Raw genomic sequence first — 22,485 nt, 5'->3', positions numbered from 1 at the left:
ACATTTCAACACACATTAAAGCTACATGAAAGAACCTAGTGGAAAAATACCACAAGGGCTTTCACGTAACTTCAACGTGAAGTTTTGTTTTTGCCAGAACGCTTTCACATTATTTTTACGTGTGTCACGTAAAACCAGCCTAGCGAGGGGAAAATCGGGGTTACTTGATTTTTTACGTAGCATCAACGTGTAGATTTTTTTGAGTGTGCGAAATGTACTAGTACAAGTTTTGGATGAAATAATTACTTGAAACTGTGATTTTACAGTAGAGGGTCCAACATAGGAAAGGGGTACACTAATCTATAATATACAATATGCAATTTTTGAAATTTAATTTTGGATTCATATATGAAACGTCCCAATTAAAAAAGACAAAGAGTACTATTTTCGTTTGATAAAATTTCATTTCGCGCCACGGAAACCTAACGTTGCTTTAAATCTCTGTAATCTGGCATGACACTGCTAAAGCGAATATTCCACCGTCTCTATTAGTATTTACCGTTCCCCTCCACCTTAATCCAACCACTAAGCTTCTTCTCGCCATCAACATCAGCTGTTTTTTTGGTGTAAACAAGCCATAAAACATCCGGCACTCAGCGCAAAACGGGCAGCTTCCAATCTCCACGGGGTGTAAGCTCGCACAAATTTTCCACTCACTAGACTGCTTCCCAACGTGATACGAAGAGTACTTCCCAGTCATCAATTTGGCAGCTGTACAGCTTCCCTCGGTTCAGGAAGTCGCAGGTCCAGCAACAGTGAACGAGTTCGCGCGCCGCGATGCATCGACAGCCATCCCGTCAAGTGCACTTTCATCAAGGGTTATTTTTCAGTTGAGGGAGAGAGAGCGTCAAATGAGGTGAAATTTCGCAGTGTTGGGCGGAATATTAATTACTGGGAAAAAGGAAAATTCAACCCCTCGTTTGGGTGAAAACGGTGCAATTTTAGGAAAGTGCTGCAGAATTACACAGTGTTGAACGATGAAAATGAAGGGTATTCAAAAGCAGCAGAAGCAGCAACAGCATCAGGAACATGGAATAGGTCAGGTTAAACAGCAGGAGCACGTGGTAGATACCGGTAAGAGGTCCAGTGTCATTGAAGCATTGAATTTGGAAAATTGAATTTTGAATCCACGCTTTGATGGTAGGAAATTTAAATCCATTGGTCGGTAATGGGCTGATGATTAACAACTTAAGCTTGGCTATGACCTTTCACCTTATTGTACTGAAAACATGATTAATTTGATTCCTGACCATCATTTAATCCAATTGCACAAATAATTGAGAGCATGCCTAGTTACCACAATGGAAACATCATCCCACGTACTTAAAATCTGGGAAAGGAAAACGATACACTTGTGGTTGTTTATAATTTAGACCATTTTTAAATAAATTCGTATGAGAGCCCTCATTTAGAAAATTTAATGTGAATTGTAACTTGTTATCTCTCACTTCTGGTCGTCATTGTGCTTTATTAAAAAGCACAACCGAATTAATTCTAAGTTATCAGTGTTTGTAAACCATTTATTTGTTTTTTTATTTGTTAAATAAAATTCAAGCTCGTTTTTTCCCCGAAACGACAAAAAAAAATGTGTTCAGTTTTAAGGCACATAATAACTGGTTAGGTGGCCTATGTCATGTTGCACTGGAACGCCCAACGCATGCCCAACTCACACGGACGCCTAAGCCTTCCGAAAAAAAATGAGAACGGTAAATTCAACACGCTGGTTCTCGGGCATAACTCAACCAATCGGGACGAATCTTTCTTCCAGTCATTTGTAAGAATGTCTAACCTAATTTAAACCTAATTTCAACAAATTTGTTTTTTTTTTGTTACCGAAAACATCGTTCCATTTTTTTTCAAATCAATTTTTTACTGTAGCAAAAAAGAGTTGGAACAATATTTTTGATCAAAAAAAAATCAGATTCAATCAAATTGACGAATACCGTAAACCGGGTAAAATTGATAACTGGAGTGACACTGGACACTGGAGTGAGATTTTTTGTTTTGCTAGATGAGCAATATGAATTTAATACAACCAGAATGGTATGAAATAGTCAAGAAGTAGTTTTAACAATATTTTAAATGTTCCAAAAGTTTAGAATTATAAATACACTGAAACCCCGATGGTTAGAAACAAACTGTTTTCAAACAAACGGGGTTACTTTTTAGTTTGACACCCCTTTTACACGGAGTTCACACATAGTATTAAACATTTGTTATGATAATTTGTTTGAGCTCCGTGTAAAAAGTGACAGTCTGTCACTTTTTAGTTTGCCTTGGCTTGGACCTACCAACGGGGTACAAAGGGACCATCCATAAACCTCGTGGACAATTTTAGGGGGAGGGGTGATTCGGTGAATATAAATAATATAAAAAATGAGTATTAGTCTCGATTGTAAGAAAATACTTTTCATAATTTCATATTGTTTTGTTGAATTTAAGATAACTGTGACTCCGAGTTTATCAGAAATTTTGTCCGGTTTTCGTCATTTTTCCATTTTTGCGCGTGGTGCGACGAAAAATCCAGTTTTTATTTTTTTTTTTGTTAAATCGTATCTAAGAAAATTGAAAACATAACTTCACCATTTTTTATATGTTATGCAAAATTTTCCGAGGAATCAGGTAAAAATATTTTCAGACTCTTTGGTCCCGAGACCTTCAAACCAGCATTTTTTTCATACGACCTTTTCAAATGTTAAGCTAAATTTTTGAAACTCTTAAATAGCCAAACTTATTGAAGAATTCGACGACGTTTTTTCCGCTCGGTTCACTGTTGTCCCAGCGGTGTTCGGAATGTTTGAGCAGTTTTTTGGGAAAAATTGCGTTTATAATGAAAAATCAAGTATTTTCATCAAAGTGTGGTATTGCAAAGTGTGGCAATTTCGCTAACGATCATAATGCGTGGTGATTTGTAGCGATTAATTGTGACTGGTATTTTATTTAAACGATTTTTCTAAAAAGATGATCGATATTTTGAATAACTTGAGTTAAATTTTGCAAAAGTTAAAAGTAATGATGAAATGTTATGTAAAAGTGTTTAAACTTTACTTTTCTTTCCGTTTGACCAAAATATTGACCAATGCATTTTGGTGATTTTTTGGAATTTTTTGGAAAATTCGAATAACTGGCAATGTTTTGAAAAAATTATTGTAATTATGCTGTAATATGACTCTAATAGTTAGTTCTATCAATAAAACTCACATAAGGAGCATTATCAATCAAATAAATCTTATTTAAATCAATTTTTCAAAAGATCTTTTTGGTTAATTTGAGGAAAAAACATGAAAAATTAACTCAGTCCCTATGATTTATACATCATTCGATTCGTTTATGCGATTGCCACACTTTACAATAACTTTCATCGACGTTAAAAAATATTTGAAGGAAATAAAAATCAAAAACTGCAAAAAAATAATATTTCCAAGCACGCTGTCATTCCGAACATCCTTGCGAAGTGCTTCTACTCGCCACCAGGATGCGTGCACGTTTCTGTCGAATCTCTCAATAGGCAATCAAACGTCAAAATTACCCCCCACTAGATGGCGCTCAAACTTGGGGTGGTGTTTTCATTATAACCTACAGTGAGTAAATTGGTTTGAAATTTGAAATTGTTTTATTTCATCATAAAATCGACATTAATAGCAAATTATACCATTTTCAGGTAAGAAATAAATAGCTTAGTTGATATAAACGAAAATATTTTTGTGATGGTCGATTTTACCTGTTCATTATCTGATTCAAAATAAGGGAATGTTTTAATCAACCAAAACCTAACTAATCAATTGAGAATGTAGATTATTCAAGTGGACAAATATTTTTAAAGTCACTTCTACCATAAAAGCAAAGATCTGCTTGAAAATTGATAATTGGATTGATTTTCAAAATTAGCAATCTAACCTCATTCTCGCGTTTTCAATCCGGATCTCAGAATTTTCAATGAAAAAGGCAACTTAGCAAAAAAATCAAAAAGTCAATCGATAGAACGTTTTATTTCTTACCTCCTGTTAACTTTATTTTATTCCAAAAGATCAATTTTCTTTTAAAAAATCTTAGAATAGTTTTCACTCCCCTTTGCACTTATCGCGCAAAACCGTGAACGTAACCTTGCACCAAAGTTAGGCTGTAATTATAGGCAATAAAACGTCAAAATTACCCCCCACTAGAGGGCGCTGAAACTTGGGGTGATGTTTTCATTATATCCTACTGCGAGTAAATTGGTTTGAAATTTGAAATTGTTTTATTTCATCATAAAATTGAGATTAATAGCAAATTATACAATATCCAGGTAAGAAATAAATAGCTTAATTGATATAAACGAAAATATTTTTGTGATGGCCGATTTTACCTGTTCATTATCTGATTCAAAATAAGGGAATGTTGTAATCAACCAAAACCTAACTAATCAATTGAGAATGTAGATTATTCAAGTAGACACATATTAACTTTATTTTATTCCAAAAGATCAATGTTCTTTTAAAATACCTTCAAATAGTTTTCACTCCCCTTTGCACTTATCGCGCAAAAACGTAAACGTAACCTTGCACCAAAGTTCTTCTACTCGAATGTAGGTGGCGAATAGAGTTTTGAGCTTTGGTTTTGGGGGCCTATAGGCAAGGTTACGTTCAAATTTCAAACCAATTTACTCGCTGTAGAATATAATGAAAACATCATCCCAAATTTCAGCGCCCTCTAGTGGGGGGTAATTTTGACGATTGATTGCCTATCACCTTTCTTTTGGGTCTAAGACAACTAAAATCGAATTGAATGGCGCGAGGTATGATTTTTTTGAAAAAAGTGGTTTTTGCGAAAAATGACGAAAATGGCATTTTTTGGAGCACCCTAACACGGCGTAGGTCACCGTAATGGCCAAACAAAAAAAATATAGCTTTAATTATTTTGGCCAAGAAATCCCCAGACTTTTTTTTTCTAATTTTGAGTCCGATCGGAGAACTTTTTTTTTTCGAATCATGCTGTTTTCGTGGGGAATTGCTGTATTATTAAGTCTACAGAAACGTATTTAATGCATGAGTGCGACAGAATTCTGCCGAAAACAGAACAACTCTTTTTCTCTGCTGAATTAACCGTCATTTTTGGCCGAGGATTTGGTAAAATAACTCAAGTAATACAATTTCGTATTTTTTTTTGCCGAGCGATACTTTTTTTTAACGTATACAGAGTGAAAACAATGCTGTAATTAATTATTTCAATAAGCATCCACGCTTGAACCTTTTTTTCATTTTTTCCTGAAAACGTTATCATGCGATACGGCGAAACAATGCAACGGCCGTTTCATTGCGCGTTGATCCGCCGAGATGGAAGCCGTGATAAATCCAGTGTGCAAATTAATGACGGCATGAGCTTTAGCTTCGCTATGGTGGCAACGGAAGCTGCTCATGAAAGTGGATGCCACAGAAAAAAAGAAAAAATTGGCTTGCGTTGCGAAAAACCGGATGTCGGCACCGTTTGACGAAACTCAATACTTTCGCACGGAAAGTCGGATGTGACAATTTTTTAATAAGCAAGAAGAAACTGTTAGGAAATTAAGAATTTTCATTTTAATTCTACTTTAAAATTGAATTTCCGTGCAGAACGCGAAACAACTCATTTGCATCGTTGGTGCTCAAGCTTGGTAGCAAACTTTGGTTAAGCTTTTGAACTAGTTTCATTAGCAACTTATTATGCTTTTTGTCGGTTCGGAATCGCAGGTCTCTTTCAAGTGGTTCTGCGTCGGAGAAAGAATGCATAACGTTATAGCGAAACTTTCAAAACTAATTATGAAAATATGGTTTTATCTTGATGATTCGTGGCATTAGCACCAACTTAAACCGATTGTAGATTAAGGATGGTGCACTCGAATAGATACAAAGTTGTGCATTCTTATCATGTAGATCTTAATTCTCCTTAATTTTCATCTACACCCAGGCCCCGCTGACTTTGAAACCGCGATTGCGGCCACCGGTTATGGAAGGTTCAACTACCTGCTTCTGCTGGTAGCCATGCCCTGCTGTATCGGAACGGTCTTTGAGACGACCACGATGTCGTACGTGCTGCCCAGTGCCGAGTGTGACCTCCGGCTGTCTCTGGTAGACAAGGGCACCCTGAATGCGGTCACCTACGGGGGTAAGTTTGGATGATTGCATCAATCTGGTGGGAACGAAGTGTAAAGGGATTCGATTTAGTTTTCTTTCGGAAATCATTTTTGATTGAAATCTGTACAGTGGCATCTCATTTTAGTGTGTATTTTTTTGCAAGTTTTTTTTTGTTATAAGTTATAAGCACTTAAGTGTTATTTACGCAATTTTGCATTTTGGATAGCACCCGTTAAATGTGAGGAAGGCGCCAACCACCTAAGGGTGGATTAAGTAAAGTTTTTTTTATTAAAACTTTGTGCATCAAGATAAATTTGTTTGAAATTTATCCAGATCTTGAAGCTATGAAAAATGCACAGTGCAACTAGAGTTATACCTTTCATTTAAAGACGCATCACTCCCGTTTCTCTCGTGGGTCAACGCATTCCCAGGGCCATCAACGCCAAGTCGCTAGCTCAACTAGCGCTAGGTTGCGCTAGTTGAGCTAGCGAGCAAAGAAATAACAAACTCACAGCAGTGCATGCTGTTATCTCGCCGCCAGCATGGCAAAGCATTAGCTACATTTCTTTTCCTCTCCGTTCACTTCTTTCGCTATCAGCAGCATATCAGAAGAGGACGGCACGCCATCACACCCCACGCCAGGGCAGATGGTTTTGACGACCTAGATTGCTCGAACCCATGAATAGCTCTGGCGGCCATCATCATCCTCCTTAGCACATATCTTCCACCCATCGTCGAGGTCAGTTTTTCGCTCTAATAATGGTGCACAACTGCAGGCCATAAACCACAGCAAATAGCTGCAGTTGAATTTATGAATTGCTCAGCTTGGAGAATGACGTTTAATTAAATAGTGGTTTCAACTTTAATCTGCTGAATTTCTCAAAGGAAACTTTCCATTCGCTCTTAATCCGATTGCACAAGTTCCAAGAACCGACCTCTTAAATTTATGCAACCGCTGAACAAACAGAGCGTTCCTCAGAAACGTTCTTCAGTTTTCACCATTTCCTCTTCTGTCTCTTTCCCTCCCGCAGGAATGATCACTTCGGCCTTCCTATGGGGCTTCCTGTCGGACACGTACGGCCGGAAGCGGCTGCTGGTGTACGGTTTCCTGCTGGATGCCACCTTCAACGTGCTGTGCGCCACCAGCCAGTCCGTGGTGGCCATCATGATTTTCAAATTTATGGGCGGATTTATGTGAGTATTTTCCCCTAGTGGGGATGAGGAACCGAATGAGCTTCAATATGCTTCCGCGTCAGTTTGAGGCTTGGCTTTGGTGAGGCTGTGACAAATTGAGGTGCCAATTTGGAACAAAATCGATCATTTTTTTGCGAAATGCTGTGCCGTTTTATTGGTAAGGACCATATTGATTTTGATCCCGAATTGGGCTCAATAGGAGCTGGCCATTGAATTTCGAATCCTGTAAATCTGGAGTTTTTTTTGAAAAGGTCCTATAAACCAAATTTTCATTTTTTGCTTTTTGGGTGTTTTTGAATACCCCTGACTCAAGGCGGTTCTAAAAACACCCAAAAAGCAAAAATTTAAAATTTGGTTTATAGGTCCTTTTCAAAAAAAACTCCAGAAATGTTGTTTGATAATTGCGATTGTGAGGGCATTTAAGCCTTTAATACGAATATTTCTTAAAGTGAGTGGCTTGTGGGCCATACAAACTTTGAAGATAAAAATCAGGCCTGTTTCTGGAATTTGAGCCTGTGTGTTCATTTTTTTATACCTACAGCGTTGTTGATTTGATTTATTGTTTTCAAACATTGACAAATTAACAAAACTGGTTTACAACTCATACGCTGAGCTCAAAAAGTTCCTTTAAGGTTTTCCGAAAATGCATTTCTGGAGTTTTTTTTTGAAAAGGACCAATAAACCAAATTTCCAGTTTTTGCTTTTTGGGTGTTTTTCAATACCCTTGACTCAAGGCGTTTTCAAAAACACCCAAAAAGCAAAAACTGGAAATTTGGTTTATTGGTCCTTTTCAAAAAAACTCCAGATTTTGGTGATTTCGCGCCAAGAGGCACATCACTCGAAATTGACTTTCTCTGATCAAATTAAAATTTGGTGGAGCATGTTTCCATGAATTCTAATGCAATGGCGCATTACAAATGTTAATAAATGGTAAGAAGAGTGCTAGGCGTCATCTAACCACGGTTACGACACGACTGTCATCCAAATACAAAGCGAGTGAAGTCAAAATCGAACCAATATCGAACCAAGTTTTTAGCACGTGGCATTTGAAAAGGTCGTATGCGCATCGGACATAAGTTACATAAATAATAACTTTTTTCAGTTTTTTTTCTTTAGAAAGATTTATGTTTAATCTCAAATTTTATCAAGGGGAACAGCATATAATTTCATCGAGAAACTAATGCTGGCATATCAGCACTTTGGTGTTCAGTTACAGCTAGTTTAAAGCATTTTAGGCAGAAATTTAGTTAGTATTCTGAAAGCGTAATTCATTTTAATACAACGGACAGGAAATATCAAACAAATTTTATTTTGTTTCAAGGAAACTGCAGCTATTCAGTTTTTAGTTCAGTTCAGTGTGTTGTGTTGTCTTTATTGGATGGCCAAGTAGAATTTTTTTTATTGATCTAATAAATGTTAAATGTAAAAAAATAACGTTATGCTTGTAACTATCTCGCATATATATGCAAAAAATTAAATACCGAGGTAGAAACTAACAAAATACATAATAATTTGAAAAAAAATAAGGTATTTATTTCATACGACCTTTTCAAAAACCATACGTAAACAATATTGACAGCGCCTCTGGTGGGGACTTCAGGAAACTGCATGCCAGTCAGATCCCTGCATATAACCTAAGGCACTCTCCAGGATCCCTTATAAAATAAAATTTGGTGGTGCTATTGATACTATCAAAACATGTAAGAATCTTGAATTTCAGCAAATTGGACCATCTCATCTTTTTGGCACCAAATTTTTGCAATTTACGTCATGGACATTTTCAAAAAAACCTCTATTTTCAGTTTGTTGCATTTTTTAAGTTCAAAGGTTATGTCGCCCCTCCCATCAAATATAGTCCAAAAATCAGGGGCATAAAAATATTTTTTCAAAAAAATTCGAAATTTTAATGAAAATAGAAGTCAAATCATCTGAAAACAATCTTAAATGCCTTTTTCTGAATTAATAATCATAATTAACATGTTTGGGCTGGAATAAAAATATTTTGATTTTTTATGGAATTCCTAAGCACAGCATCGAAAAAACAGGCAAAAAGGTGTTCTTCACTCTTGGTTCTAATTTATGGTTCTGAAGTCAGAGTCCATAAATAGTAAAATTAAAATTAAAACATTATCACGATAATACATATATGCATCTACAAACAACACAATGAAAACCATTTTTTGATTGATACATTCTGGATCAAGATTTGATCGTTTTTCAAAAACAAACATGGCCACCAAATGGCCGACCGGTCATGGTGCCTTTTAAAGCCATAGCATAATGAATGAATGAAGTAATAAACAAACAAGTTGCTTCGTTAACAAGTCAGTGCTCGAAAAGGATTTCTGAGAAGAATCAAATTGTCAAGTCTGTTATTGTTGTGATCCACTGTTCGCCATTCAATTTAATTCGGAGAAAACAAGCAATTTGTGCGAATCATAAACAAAGTGTGCAAAACAGAACCCCGAAATTCACCTGGAATCGATCCCAGCGATTAATAAAGAAAGACATCTCCTCCAAAAGTCGTACTTTGTGTAAACTACAGTTGAGAAGTTATCACCAAGAATGGGCTTTTCCGATTTGAGATTAGCTAATCCGACCGAAAGAACACTTCAATAGCAAAAAGTGACAGCCCACATACGAAGTAGAATCCTCCTCAGATTGTCCAAGCGTCCAAGTCAGATGTGTGTTGAATTATTGCCAGTTTATTCGAAACTGAAACTGGAAAATCGCTGCCCTTTGGCATATTCAGTGACGTACTGAATCAATGGTCGTTGAATCAATATTGACAAGCTTTACCTAAATAGTGAGGAAGAATTTCACTGATCTCTTCAATGGGTTTGGTGACTCACCCACCGCTAGTTGTTGTAGTGGGAGGAGCGTCATGTGTGTGTGGTAATTAATTACCGAGTATCTGTTGCTCCCAGAGGGAGCAGGGGGTTCTGGGTGTCACCGAAAAATCGGTGACTAGGTGACCGAGCGGGATTCGATCCCTGATCGTCTGCTTGAAAGGCAGATCGCTCAATCATTTGACTAAGTACCCGGGGTTTTGGTGATTTGGGGAAGGCAAAATAAAAGCGAAAGCGTTATAGGAAAATGTCTAAAAGTATGAAACTAGTTAATTATAACTTTACACAGAAAAAAAATGATGGTAATATTCATCAGGAAATGGTGACAGATTTTGTGGCTTAAAAAAAATATGAATTTTACCCCAGAAAATGATGAATTTTTATCAGTTTTTGATGAATATTCATCAGGTTCACATTTTTACACATTTTTTTATGGAATATTAGTCAAAAAAAGAGGTATCGAATATCCCTTTTAAACCATTTTTAAAATCTATAAATTGCAAAGGAAAGCAAAAAGCTCATATTTTAAGAGATTTAGAGATTTTTTAAAAATATTTATTGTATCAATGTGTAGGACAAAATACATTTTCAGCCATTTTTCTAACTAAAATTTTCTTCTTTTGATGTCAATTTAAAAATGTTATATATTTTGTTTTGTCCAAAATTATGCTTTGATTTACTTTGTTGCGAAAAATGAATGAGAAAATTACTCAGAAATCAAAACAGTGAATCAATTTTAAATTAGGGGAAGAGGGGGTAGAATGCGCCCCCTAAGGGAAAACTGTAACTACGATGCTAAATTTTTTCCAACATGGTTTTGCAATGTTAAGCTTCTAATTTCTATGTTTTTGTCCCCTGAAAATTCTTCACAATTGCGAGAAAAGCTGGAGGTGCATTTTGCCCCGGGGGTGCATATTACCCCCTCTTCCCCTACTTCTTTATGTATATAGGTAGTTCAATAGTGTGTAATTCTTCTTATAATTGATTAATGCAAATTGAAGCACTAGACTAAAGAAACTAGAAAAATATAGTAACAGTTAGGGGAGAGTGGGGAGACTTGATCCCCTTTTTTTGTATCGCACATAACTCTGTCAATTTCTCACAAAACTATGATCTTTTTGCATGAATTGAAAGCTTAAACATTCGACTATGTTTGGCTGCTAAGAGTATTTCATCAGAAAAACTCTTTGAATCATGCCAAGCGTTTCAAACAAAAATTTTAAACCGGCATTTTCAAAATGTTGGGGGTAATTTGATCCCCCTTGCAACATTTTGAAGAAATCTTAAGCAAAATTTTTCTTATTCATCCAAACTTTTAATTTTCTATACGTTACAGCAATGTCACATTAAACATGTACGTTTGTGTTCAAAATATAACAAGTTTAGCATGCAAAATATTTAAAAACTTAAAATTTTCTTTTTGAGACAAAAATTAGGCATGTTTACAAAAGCTGGTAATTTTTGTTTACAAAACTTTTGAAAAATGGCACAAACTGCAGTAAGTTATGTACAACTATACTAAAGGAAACTATGTACGAAAACCCAGCCCAATTATTTAATCTTGAGGCTGATTCCAGTGACTGTAAAATGCAGGGATCAAGTCTCCCTAAACGCACTTTTTTAAATAATTGATTGTAAAAATAGTATGACTATAAATTTAACATCAAATGCAAAAGGGTTTTGGAGTTGATATGTTTATCAAACAATTCTTGCATAAAAAATATTTTTTTGGATAATGTTTGAGTGTTTTCTATACTTATCAAAACAAAGAAAAAAGATCTCTTGGAAGTTTTTTGCAGCACTTTTTAGAAAAATGTGTGTTACTCAATCTTAACATTTTTTCATTTTTCTTTGTTTTCTACAATGAGTTTTACTCAATTTCGCACAACTTTCTAGAACAAAGCTAATTGTTTTACCCACATGCTGACGAGATACAGGCTTGGGATCAAGTCTCTCCACTCTCCCTCCCGTAAACCCTATTTTGAAGGAAAAGGGTTAAACCCTAATTGATCTACAGTATAACTTCAGGAATCGGTCATCAAAAAATCAAATATAATAATCTAAATTTCTTTTGATTTACACTTTCAAACCTCATTAGGCTGGTACAAATTTTATTTAAAGTTTTTTTTCGCTAAAATTTTTGTTTTCGTCAAATTTTACATTTTTTGAAAACTTTTATTGCAAAACAACTGAACTAGTGTAAAATACATTTTAAAACACTTTTTCCATGCAAATGTTGAAACTATGGCATGTTATTTTAATATTTATATTTTTTTATTTTTTTGCCCCCCCCCCCCCTCGACTCCGCCCAGAGCCGAGGGACAAAAACTTTTAAAAATATTTGCATCGGCCTTACTAAAAAAACAATTGACTATTTTACTCGACGCACTTGTTCGCCACTGCCTCAACCCGGAAACGTCCCTTAGCCTTCTGTTTTGCATTCTAATTGAAGAAACCAGCTCGCGACGGTTGAAGTGGTGATATGCACATCCGTCATTCACACAGAGCTATTTTCCGCGGTCTGCTGATGGAAATGAACTGCCCAAGAGCGGTGGACGAACCTGAGTCGTTCCACAAGTGCAGGGTATTAGAGCCAAATTTGGACTATAGCAACGAAATGTTAAAAGTTCAATTGATTATACCTCGCTTAATTTTTTAAAAGGTCCTACGAACATAGGAATGCCATGGCGCAATAATTGTTTAAGAAAAGTAATCTAGATAATATATAATGTGCCCAATTGCCCTGTCCCAAAACTCTTTCCCAAATGCATCGCATTTTCACTGCTCACACACGCTACAACTTTTCCATTTTCACAGCATTTGCGGCCCGTTCGCGGTTCTGATGGCGTATCTGTCCGAGTTCCACAGCCTGCAGCACCGGTCCCGGGTCATGATGACGGTCGGGATTTTCTACAGCATCGCGAACGTGCTGCTGCCCTCGCTGGCCTGGGCCATCATTCCGCAGGCCGGCTGGGACTTTACGCTGCTCGACGGCAAGCTGGGTGAGTCGCCAAGAGAATTTTAGTGCTTTCATGTTGAATTAGTCTCCGGACGAGCCCCGGAATTGTGGTGCCAACTCTGTCGGAATGCCAGATAGCGTGACTTCCGGGGGAAGCTACTCTCAAACAAGTACTTTACTTACTGCCCGTAATTGAAAATTCGGCTATTATGCCAAATCAAGTATTCCGAGAAAAACGCGTTTTAGTGTTTGACACAAAATCTCCGTCAAGGTAATTTTCCATAAGAGTGGCATATTAGCCGTTTGGTTTTTCGCATCGGCAGCCAAGTCTAGACACTATTTCAGTAAAATTCAAGTTCCAGAAGATGCGTTGGAACGTCCTCTACTACCTGGTGCTAATATCTCGTTTTTGCCGAAAGTGGATATTAGCCGTTTTTTCAATGGTGGGCAGCTTACAGTTACTTGACTCCCAAAGGACCATTGTGTTTTTGCCTACTAGATTCATCTAGCAGACTTTATGTAGGTATCGTTGTGAACGGAGTTAAACAATGCAATTTTTTTTTTTGAATTAAATATACTTTATTGAATCTTTCTTATAATAATTACATTTGGTTTACATAATAAGTGGTCAGCTGCGGCTCTTCAGCTTTAGTTTGCTTTTCGTGATTTAAACACTGTTCATTTTTATAACTTTAAAAGTATATGATTTATCATTTTTGTAACACTAGGTACAATGAGGAAAAAAATGTTAAGAAAACATAACCTAACCTAAAACTAACTTAAACTTACAATAAACTAAACCAATCCTTGAATCAAGGGGTATTCAGAAATAGCACATTTTTCCCTGAATTTCAAACATTTTTCTTGAATCTTCTGATCCAACACTTTAACTTCTGCTAATTCATGAACCTCACTTGATCTTGTCCAGCCAGGAACATTCAAAACCATTTTGAGTACCTTGTTTTGGACACGCTGGAGCTTCAATTTATGAGTTCTAGCGCAACACTCCCAAACAGGTACTGCATACTCAATAACGGGGTAAATTATTTGTTTGTAAACTGCTAACTTATTTTTCAAAGATAGCTTTGATTTTCTGTTAATTAAAGGATACAAACACCTGATGAGAATGCTGCACTTGTTCAATATTTTGTCTACATGCTGCCGAAACAATAGTTTCGAGTCAAGTATGAGACCTAAATAGACAACTTCCTTTGACCAGGGTATTGAAACATCATTCATTTTAATCAAAACATCATCCTTTGGGACAAATCGGGCCGATTTGGAAAGTGGAAAATGATGGTTTGAGTTTTGGCTGCATTTATGCGAATTTTCCAGTCGCCAAAGTATTCGGAAAGAACGTCAAGACCCTTCTGAAGGCCAACTAAATATCTGGTTATTTTACCCTTATAAATAACGGCAGTGTCATCAGCAAAAAGTGACAACACACCATTACCAGGAAGAGTAGGCAAATCAGATGTAAAAATATTGTACAGAAGTGGGCCAAGAATACTTCCTTGGGGAACCCCAGCATCAATGTTGAATAATCCAGAAGCAATCCCATTCAGAAAAACCTTGAACGATCTCTCCGAAAGATAGTGCTGGATAATTTTGATAAGATACATTGGAAAACCGTATAAATACAGTTTATGTATCAAACCATCATGCCAAACATTGTCAAAAGCCTTCTCAACATCCAACAAAGCCATAGCAGTTGATTTAGACTCAAGCTTGTTCTGCTTGATGATTTTACTCTCGTAAGCTGATGAGCAGTATTATGTCCCTTTCGGAAGCCAAACTGCTCGTTCAAAATTATATTATTATCGTTGGTAAAATCCAAAAGCCTTGAATAGATGACCTTCTCAAAGAGTTTGGACAGACTACTCAAAAGACTAATGGGACGATAACTTGTTGGCGATGTTGGATCTTTTGAGGCTTCAAAATTGGTATGACTTTGCCCAGCTTCCAATTGGTGGGGAAGTAACCAAGTTGCAAACATTTATTGAAAATATTGGCTAGATGTTGAAAGAACTGATCACTCTGTTTTTTCAACACCAGATTAAAAATGTTATCAAAGCCAGGAGCTTTCATATTTTTCATTTGTTTTACTGCAACTTTGACTTCCTCACCAGAAACATGGGAATCTGCAGGAAATTCAAAGGTAGAGTCATTGATTGTTGAAATACTATTGGCAACTGATGTTTCTTTACGGCTGGTCATGGAAGCGCCAAGATTATGTGAACTAACAAAATGAAGCCCAAGTGCATTTGCCTTTTCCTCGGATGTAATCAAAGGAGAATCCTCAACAATAAGAGGAGGAATAGGCTTTGGTTTGTTTTTAAGAACTTTTGAAAGTTTCCAAAATGGTTTTGAATAATTCCCAAGCTGGCTTACATGTTTTGAAAATTCTTGATTTCTGATATTGTCAAGTCGGTCTTGTATGATTTTGTTCAAATTGTTCACTGAAATCTTTTGTCATAGTCCCCAGTCCGTTGATATTGTCTCCTATAAACATTCCTAAGTCTAATCAAGTGTTTAGTATCTACGTCAATATCAGTTACCTTAAAATTAACAGGAACCTCCCGAACGTTGGCAGCCTCTGCTTGGTTGATAGCCTGCTGGATCACCTCCAGCGAACGATCAATATCGGCAGAAGTTTCGGGTGTTGATCATAGTCGATGTTGCTGTCTACCACTTGCTGAAACTGCTGCCAGTCAACGTTGTGGTAATCTTTCCGGGTTGGTTGCCGCTGCGGAGTAACGGAAGCTCCAACCTCCACAACCACCGGATAGTGATCAGAACTCAACTCTTCAAACACCTCAGGATGAGCCACGTTCTCAGCCATATTGGTAATGAAGAAGTCGATGATTGAGTGATTCCCAGACCGAGCCACCCTCGTTGGACGATCCGGACTCACAACGTTGTAGTATCCGTTTTGCAGATCGTTGTGCAGAATCACCCGTTCCGATTCCTCCTGCTGTTGCCCCAAACTTCATGCTTCGCGTTGAGGTCACCAGCGATGATGTACTTTGCGCTCCGCCGTGTCAGCTTCTGGATATCGCTCTTCAGTTTTGCTGCTGAACCATCTCTGGAATTCACCTGACGTGGGCAGTATGCAGCAATGAAGAGTACTGGGCCAACCGAAGTGGGAATTTCCACCCCAACGGCCTCGATGATGTCCAGCTTGAAGTGTGGCAGCCGGCGTGGCTTGAGATCACGATGAACAGCGACAAGCACACCTCCTCCTCCAGAGGTGGTCCTGTCGAGCTGCGTCGCGATCTTGTAGTTTTGCAGATAAACTTTTTCACCGGGCTTCAGATGAGTTTCCGTGATGGCAGCTACGTCGATCTCCTTCTCGCGAAGAAAATCCACCAGCTCTAAATTCTTCCTCCTAATGGAGCAAGCGTTCCAATTCAGCAGCTTGAGGGACCTACGATCCATACTGGATGACGAACGAGGTCAGCACTTCAATCTGCTGGGTCTTGGTTTTGCATCCACGCAGTGCAGCGGACATCTGTTTGAAAATATTGAGGAGTTCGGTTGAGGTGTAAAGATCATTACCATTTTCCTCAACTGCTGGTTCTGGGTTGGTCTTGGCTCCTGGCTGAAGCCCGGTGGTGGCGGTCTCGGCTCCTGGCTGGAACCCGGCCGTGGATGATTCATCTCAGCTCTCTTCCTGGGATCCAACGGCAACGGTGCCAAGTTCGGGACCTGGCGTCGCGGTTGAAGAGGTGGAAAATTTTGCTCCACCAGGGCTGGAGGAGTTCTACGACGCTGAGGCTGATTCTTCGTCGATGCTTGCTGCCGAATTTTCACGAACTCAGCTCTCTTGGGGCACTTTCGGTCGGTTGACGAGTGCTCACCGTTGCAGTTGAGGCACTTCACCAGCGAATCTTGGATGCACTGGGATGTGATGTGCGCATCGGTACCACATTTGGCGCAACGACGCTTCAGGTGGCAGTTCTTACCTCCGTGCCCGAAACCCAGGCAGTTGAAGCATTGTGTGACGTCACGATGCACTGGTCGGTATCGCTCCCACGACACGATAATGTTGAAAACCGCTCGAATTGCCTTCAGCTCAGGAAGCGTCGTCGATCCCTTAGCCAAATGCAGCAGGTAGAGCTGGTCACGGTACTTGATGTCTTTGTTGCGTCTCATTTTGTGCACGGCCAACACATCCAGTTTCAAAACTTTTAGCTCGGCAGCTAATTCCTCCACTGGCATGTCGTACAGACCTCTGACGACGATTTTGTACGGCTTATCCATGACGACATCATGGGTAAAGTACTGCCTCGTTTTCGGTCAAGTAATCCTTGACCAGTTGATAGTGCTGCCTGGATTGCACCAGCACCTTAAATCCGTCCTGACACAGACGAATGTTGCCTTGGACTTTCCCAGACTTGATGAGTTCAACCAGCCCCGCTCGAAAGTCGATCGTTGCTGCTGATTGCCGCACATAAAAAGGAGGCAGTTTCTCCTTTCGCTGTTTCACTTCATTCTCCTTGCTTCCGCTACCTGGTCCTCGTCAGGCAGTCCAGCAAACTTGTTGTTCTTCAATAGCTGCTCCTCGTGCGACGAAGAGTTCTCCTCCTCCTCATCCATCGGTACAGTACCGTCGCTCTTTTTCGTCTTTTTGCTGTTCGATGTCACTTCCAAAAGCACCTTCCTTTTGGAAATCCCCGTTTTTGGCCATCAGTTGAGGCCTCAACCTTCCTTTTGGAAATTCCCACTTTTTTGCCTGCTTGAGCTGCAGGTAGGGCAATATTGCCGGCGTTTTGCGCCGGGACGCGACGAGTCATGTTGATTCAGACAACCTTCACCAACGAATGCTCGGATAACAATGAGTTAAACAATGCATTTTAAATTACGAGTTAGATTTACACGTAAGCAAATCATCCAGCCATCAACTTAATTTCATCATTAATCCTGCCACTGCTAGTTGGGATAAATTTAGACGCAGAGCCAATGACTCTATTTATTATGGAAAGCCATTTCGGTCAAGTGCATGTTACACCGAATTTGGTAAGAGAGCTAAGCGAATTTCAAATGGAAAATACCTACCAATTTCGGCTATGCACCCTACTTCAGTAATAAATCACCCAACTTTTTTTTATGAGCTGAGTGGAAGGTAAATCTTTCTCAGTTTTCCTAAGGGGAACACCCTTGAAGAGTATTGAGGCAACCAATTTCTAAACGGATAAAGTGGCAATTTTTACCCAACATATGTTAATATTTTTAACCGTTGTCGTGATAAGGTCCAGCTTGTGATGATACAGTACCTTTTCTTTACTAAGTATTCGAATCCAGAAGGGAAAGGATCACCAATTGTGTTGGTCCGAGCTGGGATTTGAACCCCGATCTACTGCTTACGAGGCGGGAGCATTACCAATAGGCTAAGTGACTCGGTCATCAAATTTTTACCGAACGGAAAAGGAAACTAGGTACAAAATTGTTTTTTTTTTATAATAAAAAAAATTAATTTTCAATTATTCAAAAACTGAAATATCAATCTTCAATCTTATGAAACAAAATATTGCCACGCGTGGCTTTGTTAAGTTTCGAGGAAAACACCCTTCAGTGTTAGACTTAACCAAGCAAAAACAATAGAGCCTTTAATAAGAGTTCTCATCCTCAAAAAACAAAGTGCTACTAAGAACGGATAATAAAAGCTCTGGCTGGACCACCCTTAATGATCGTCATCTCCGCCAGAAAGGACCAATAAATTTCATTTATGGCACCTGCATATCATCCCACACAATCCATTCTCTGGGTCGTCAACGGTACCAGATTTCCGCGCCGAAAATTGGAGGAAGTACCAAGCTCGCAATAAAACCATTGAAACAGGCCCCCGGTAGAACCCTTGGTGCCAGCCACACAAAAGAAGAGAGGGCATAAAATTGCATCCACTCGATTTCCTTCACTTGGTTTCACTCGGCAACCTCGACGATTTGATTGCTGTCATGACAACCGCCCATGCTATTCATTGCAGGAAATTAGTGAGGGAAACAAAATTTAAATTGCAACTCATAGTTGAAAACTGGATGCCTCAAACATTAAAATTATCTCTTTTATGTAAACAAATCAGGACTTTTTTAAAAGTTCAAAAAAACAAATTTTGATTCTTTTGTTGTTTTTTAAAGTGCTTTTGATACTGCGTTATGTTTATTTTTAATTTTATTGAATGTTTTTACTTTTTTGTCAAATATATAATTTAGTCGTTTATTCAACAATGTAAAGTGACCTTGTCGTGCTAATTTCTCGCACGTCGTTTTTTGACGTTGCGAGAAAAACGCGTTTTTATGTTTAACCTCGAATAAACAATAAAATAAAGCACGCAATGCAAACAATAACAAACACACGTTTTGCTTGGTTGACCATTAGGGTGATAATAACAAAAATCGACCTCAGTGATACCTCCTGATATGATTCCTCAGACAAAAATAAGTAACTGTAAGTAACTTTTCACACAAAACATTGCTTAATCCACCTTTAGGTGGTTGGTGCCTTCCTCACCAGGGATGCCACTTGGTTTTTTAAAATGTCTGTAAAAAAGTCTGTGTATGTCTGTGCATTTGTCTAAAATTCAAATATATCAATTCACAGTCATTGAAATCCATCAGAAATTGCGTTTTTAAGCATTTGAAGACTAACGAAATAAGTTTCGACAAAAAAGATTACTAAATATTAATTTAATGAAGTTTTTTAAAAGTCTGTTCACCTCAAATAATGTCTGACACAAGCACAAAAGTCTGTGAAACACAGACAAATCTGTGTATCTGGCATCCCTATTCCTCACATTCATTTAGTGAATATCTTCATTCAGAATTGCATCATTCCCCCTTAACATGTTTAACAAATTAAGCTCCATTACTCATTTCTTTTGATAGGGTTTTCAGATCTTCAATCTTTTTGGCTCATCGGTAAGGTTTTTTGATAACCCATCCAACAATAGTTCGTATGATAAATCCGAACAACGTTTTCATCAAAGTATCTGAGATCCAGCCTCTGATAAGTGTTATATTTACACTTAAGTGCTCATAACTTTTGATAGGGTTGTCATATCTTCAATGTTTTGGACGCATTGGAAAGGTATTTTGATTACCCATCTATCGATGGGTCGCATGACAGAGCCGGACATCATTTTAATCGGAATATCGACGAAGCTAAGCTCACCAGCAACATCAACGAGTTCAAGAGGCACTGCAAGACTTTCGTTTTACGAAGACCACTGGAGTAGGTACCCACGATTGTACTGTGAGGAAGAGCATGTTATGACGGCCGGCCATCTTCATTACCGGTACAAATCGCATGGGATTTACCTTGGGCCGCATATGAAAAAGTTTGATCAAAAGTAACGCGAATCTGGGCGCGGTTTTAACCCTATGTGCTCATATGTATGTGAGTTAACAAATGATCTCAAATCCCTAAATAGGAGAAAAGGAAGCAGCAGCAAGTGACATAAAAGACTCAACATAGGAATTGCATGAGTGCCTTGAGGTGATGTAATGAGAGAAACGGATGGGCATACACGGAAGTCGAGTAAGATTTAAGGATACTCTCAAGCACTGGAATAGAATTATCGAAAGATATCTGCTCGTAAACCTTCCATACTACAAATAATGTGTATGGGCAAGAGGTGGGCCATCCAAGGAAAAAAAAAATAAAAATAAATAAATATATATCTGTGAAATGTGTATAAATATCACATAAGTGCTAATAACTTCTGATGATTTTAAATACCTTTCTAAAAATGTATAACATGACGAATTTTCTTACAAAAACCACCCTTTTTACAATCTTCCGGACTTTTGTTAAAATCGTTTTTTTAGTATAACTTTTGAAGTACTTTACAAAACTTCATAATATTAACTCTTATAAGATCCCAAGACGGATCGAATGAGGCCAAAACGGTCCAAATCGGTTCAGCCAGTCCAGAGTTAATCGAGTGCATATTTTTCGGTGCACGGACTCACATCCAGACACACGCACAGACATTTGCTCAGAATTTGATTCTGTGTCGATAGGTATACGTGAAGGTGGGTCTACTTGGTCGAATATAGAAGTTCATTTTTCGAGTAATGTTATAGCCTTTTCTCAGTAAGGTGAGGAAGGCAAAACGTGTTCTTTAAATCGCTAATAACTCGCTTAAATCACTGATCCGACACATTTAACGTCACCTTTTGGTGGAATTGTGAAATGCTTGCTCTTCCTCATACATTTTTTCAAATTTCCTCATACAAACTCCTACGAGAAAATGCGACCCTTCCCGAGCATGGGTAAATAACAAGGGAAATGCGTAATAATACCTTTCTCTGGTATCAATACCAAATTTTGGTATTCCTGGACCCTATAAAATTTGTCTTAAGGATTATGCAAGAGCAAAATGTGGTATCATACCAATTTAAGGTATTGTTTTGATATTGCAAAATTGCAGAATTTGTCAATGATCGAACACCACATTTTGGTATTCTTTTGGTATTACAGTATTTTATCAAATTCCTCTGAAACTATGGAAAATTTGACCAATTTTGACAAAATAATTAATTTTGCGCCAAAATCATGTCTCAAAGCGAATGCTTTCATTCAAAACCGGAAATTTCAAACTTTATTTTAAACATTTTTGATTTACCCCCTACAGAAATGACTTGAAATTGTGGAAATTTTTCTAAGTCAGGATGGCACATTTTGGTATTATTTTGGTATTTAAGTGTTTTATCACATTCCTCTGAAACTATGGGAAAATTTTGACCAATTTTGACAAAATCATTAATTTTGCGCCAAAATCATGTCTCAAAGCGAATGCTTTCATTCAAAACCGGAAATTTCAAACTTGATTTTAAACATTTTTGATATACACCCTACAGAAATGACTTGAAATTGTGGAAAATTTTCTAAGTCAGGATGGCACATTTTGGTATTATTTGAATATTGAAAGGTTTCATCAATTTTCTCTGAAACTATGGAAAATTTGTTGAAAAAATTTACGAGTTAATTAATTTTGCGCTAAAATGACTTGAAACCCAAAATGTTAAAGATGATTTTAAAATTACTGTGATATACCCACTAATATTTTTCAAAAACGTTGAAATATCTCTAAGTCGGGATAACCAAAAACTTTAAAACTAGTCAATCGACAGATTAATGAATTTTGTGAATTTCAATTCAGTTTCATTTAATAATACTTATTTTTCAATCTTGTTATTTTTCAGAAGCTTCAAGAACTTCAAGCACAGGCCGTTCATCAATGACAAATGCATTCGGTGGTGAAGAATATCACTAATAACAACATGGAATCATCTGGTGAGTAGATTTGGCTGTTGCATATGAATAATTTCCGTTTTTCACTAACTGCAACTGCTGCACTAAAAATGGTATGAAATAATAAATTTTGGTATTA

The 22,485-nt window shown here is 37.7% G+C and overlaps 1 protein-coding gene across 1 annotated transcript in view; it reads left to right on the top strand.

Annotated features, from left to right (window-relative positions):
* The first annotated feature begins 628 nt into the window (after positions 1 to 628).
* The window catches only part of LOC6047623 (synaptic vesicle glycoprotein 2B), a 34,245-nt gene continuing 12,388 nt past the window's right edge, over positions 629 to 22,485 (top strand). Inside the window, exons 1-4 of the mRNA XM_001864623.2 lie at positions 629 to 1,074; positions 5,923 to 6,120; positions 7,121 to 7,283; positions 12,950 to 13,134. Of these exons, the coding sequence (XP_001864658.2) occupies positions 978 to 1,074; positions 5,923 to 6,120; positions 7,121 to 7,283; positions 12,950 to 13,134 (643 nt within the window). The 5' untranslated portion in view covers positions 629 to 977. The remainder of the gene's footprint in view (positions 1,075 to 5,922; positions 6,121 to 7,120; positions 7,284 to 12,949; positions 13,135 to 22,485) is intronic.

Source organism: Culex quinquefasciatus, chromosome 1 (assembly GCF_015732765.1).
Source record: "Culex quinquefasciatus strain JHB chromosome 1, VPISU_Cqui_1.0_pri_paternal, whole genome shotgun sequence".
NCBI lineage: Eukaryota > Metazoa > Arthropoda > Insecta > Diptera > Culicidae > Culex > Culex quinquefasciatus.
The sequence above is the reverse complement of the archived record's forward strand: the minus strand, read 5'-3'. Positions and strand labels throughout refer to the sequence as shown.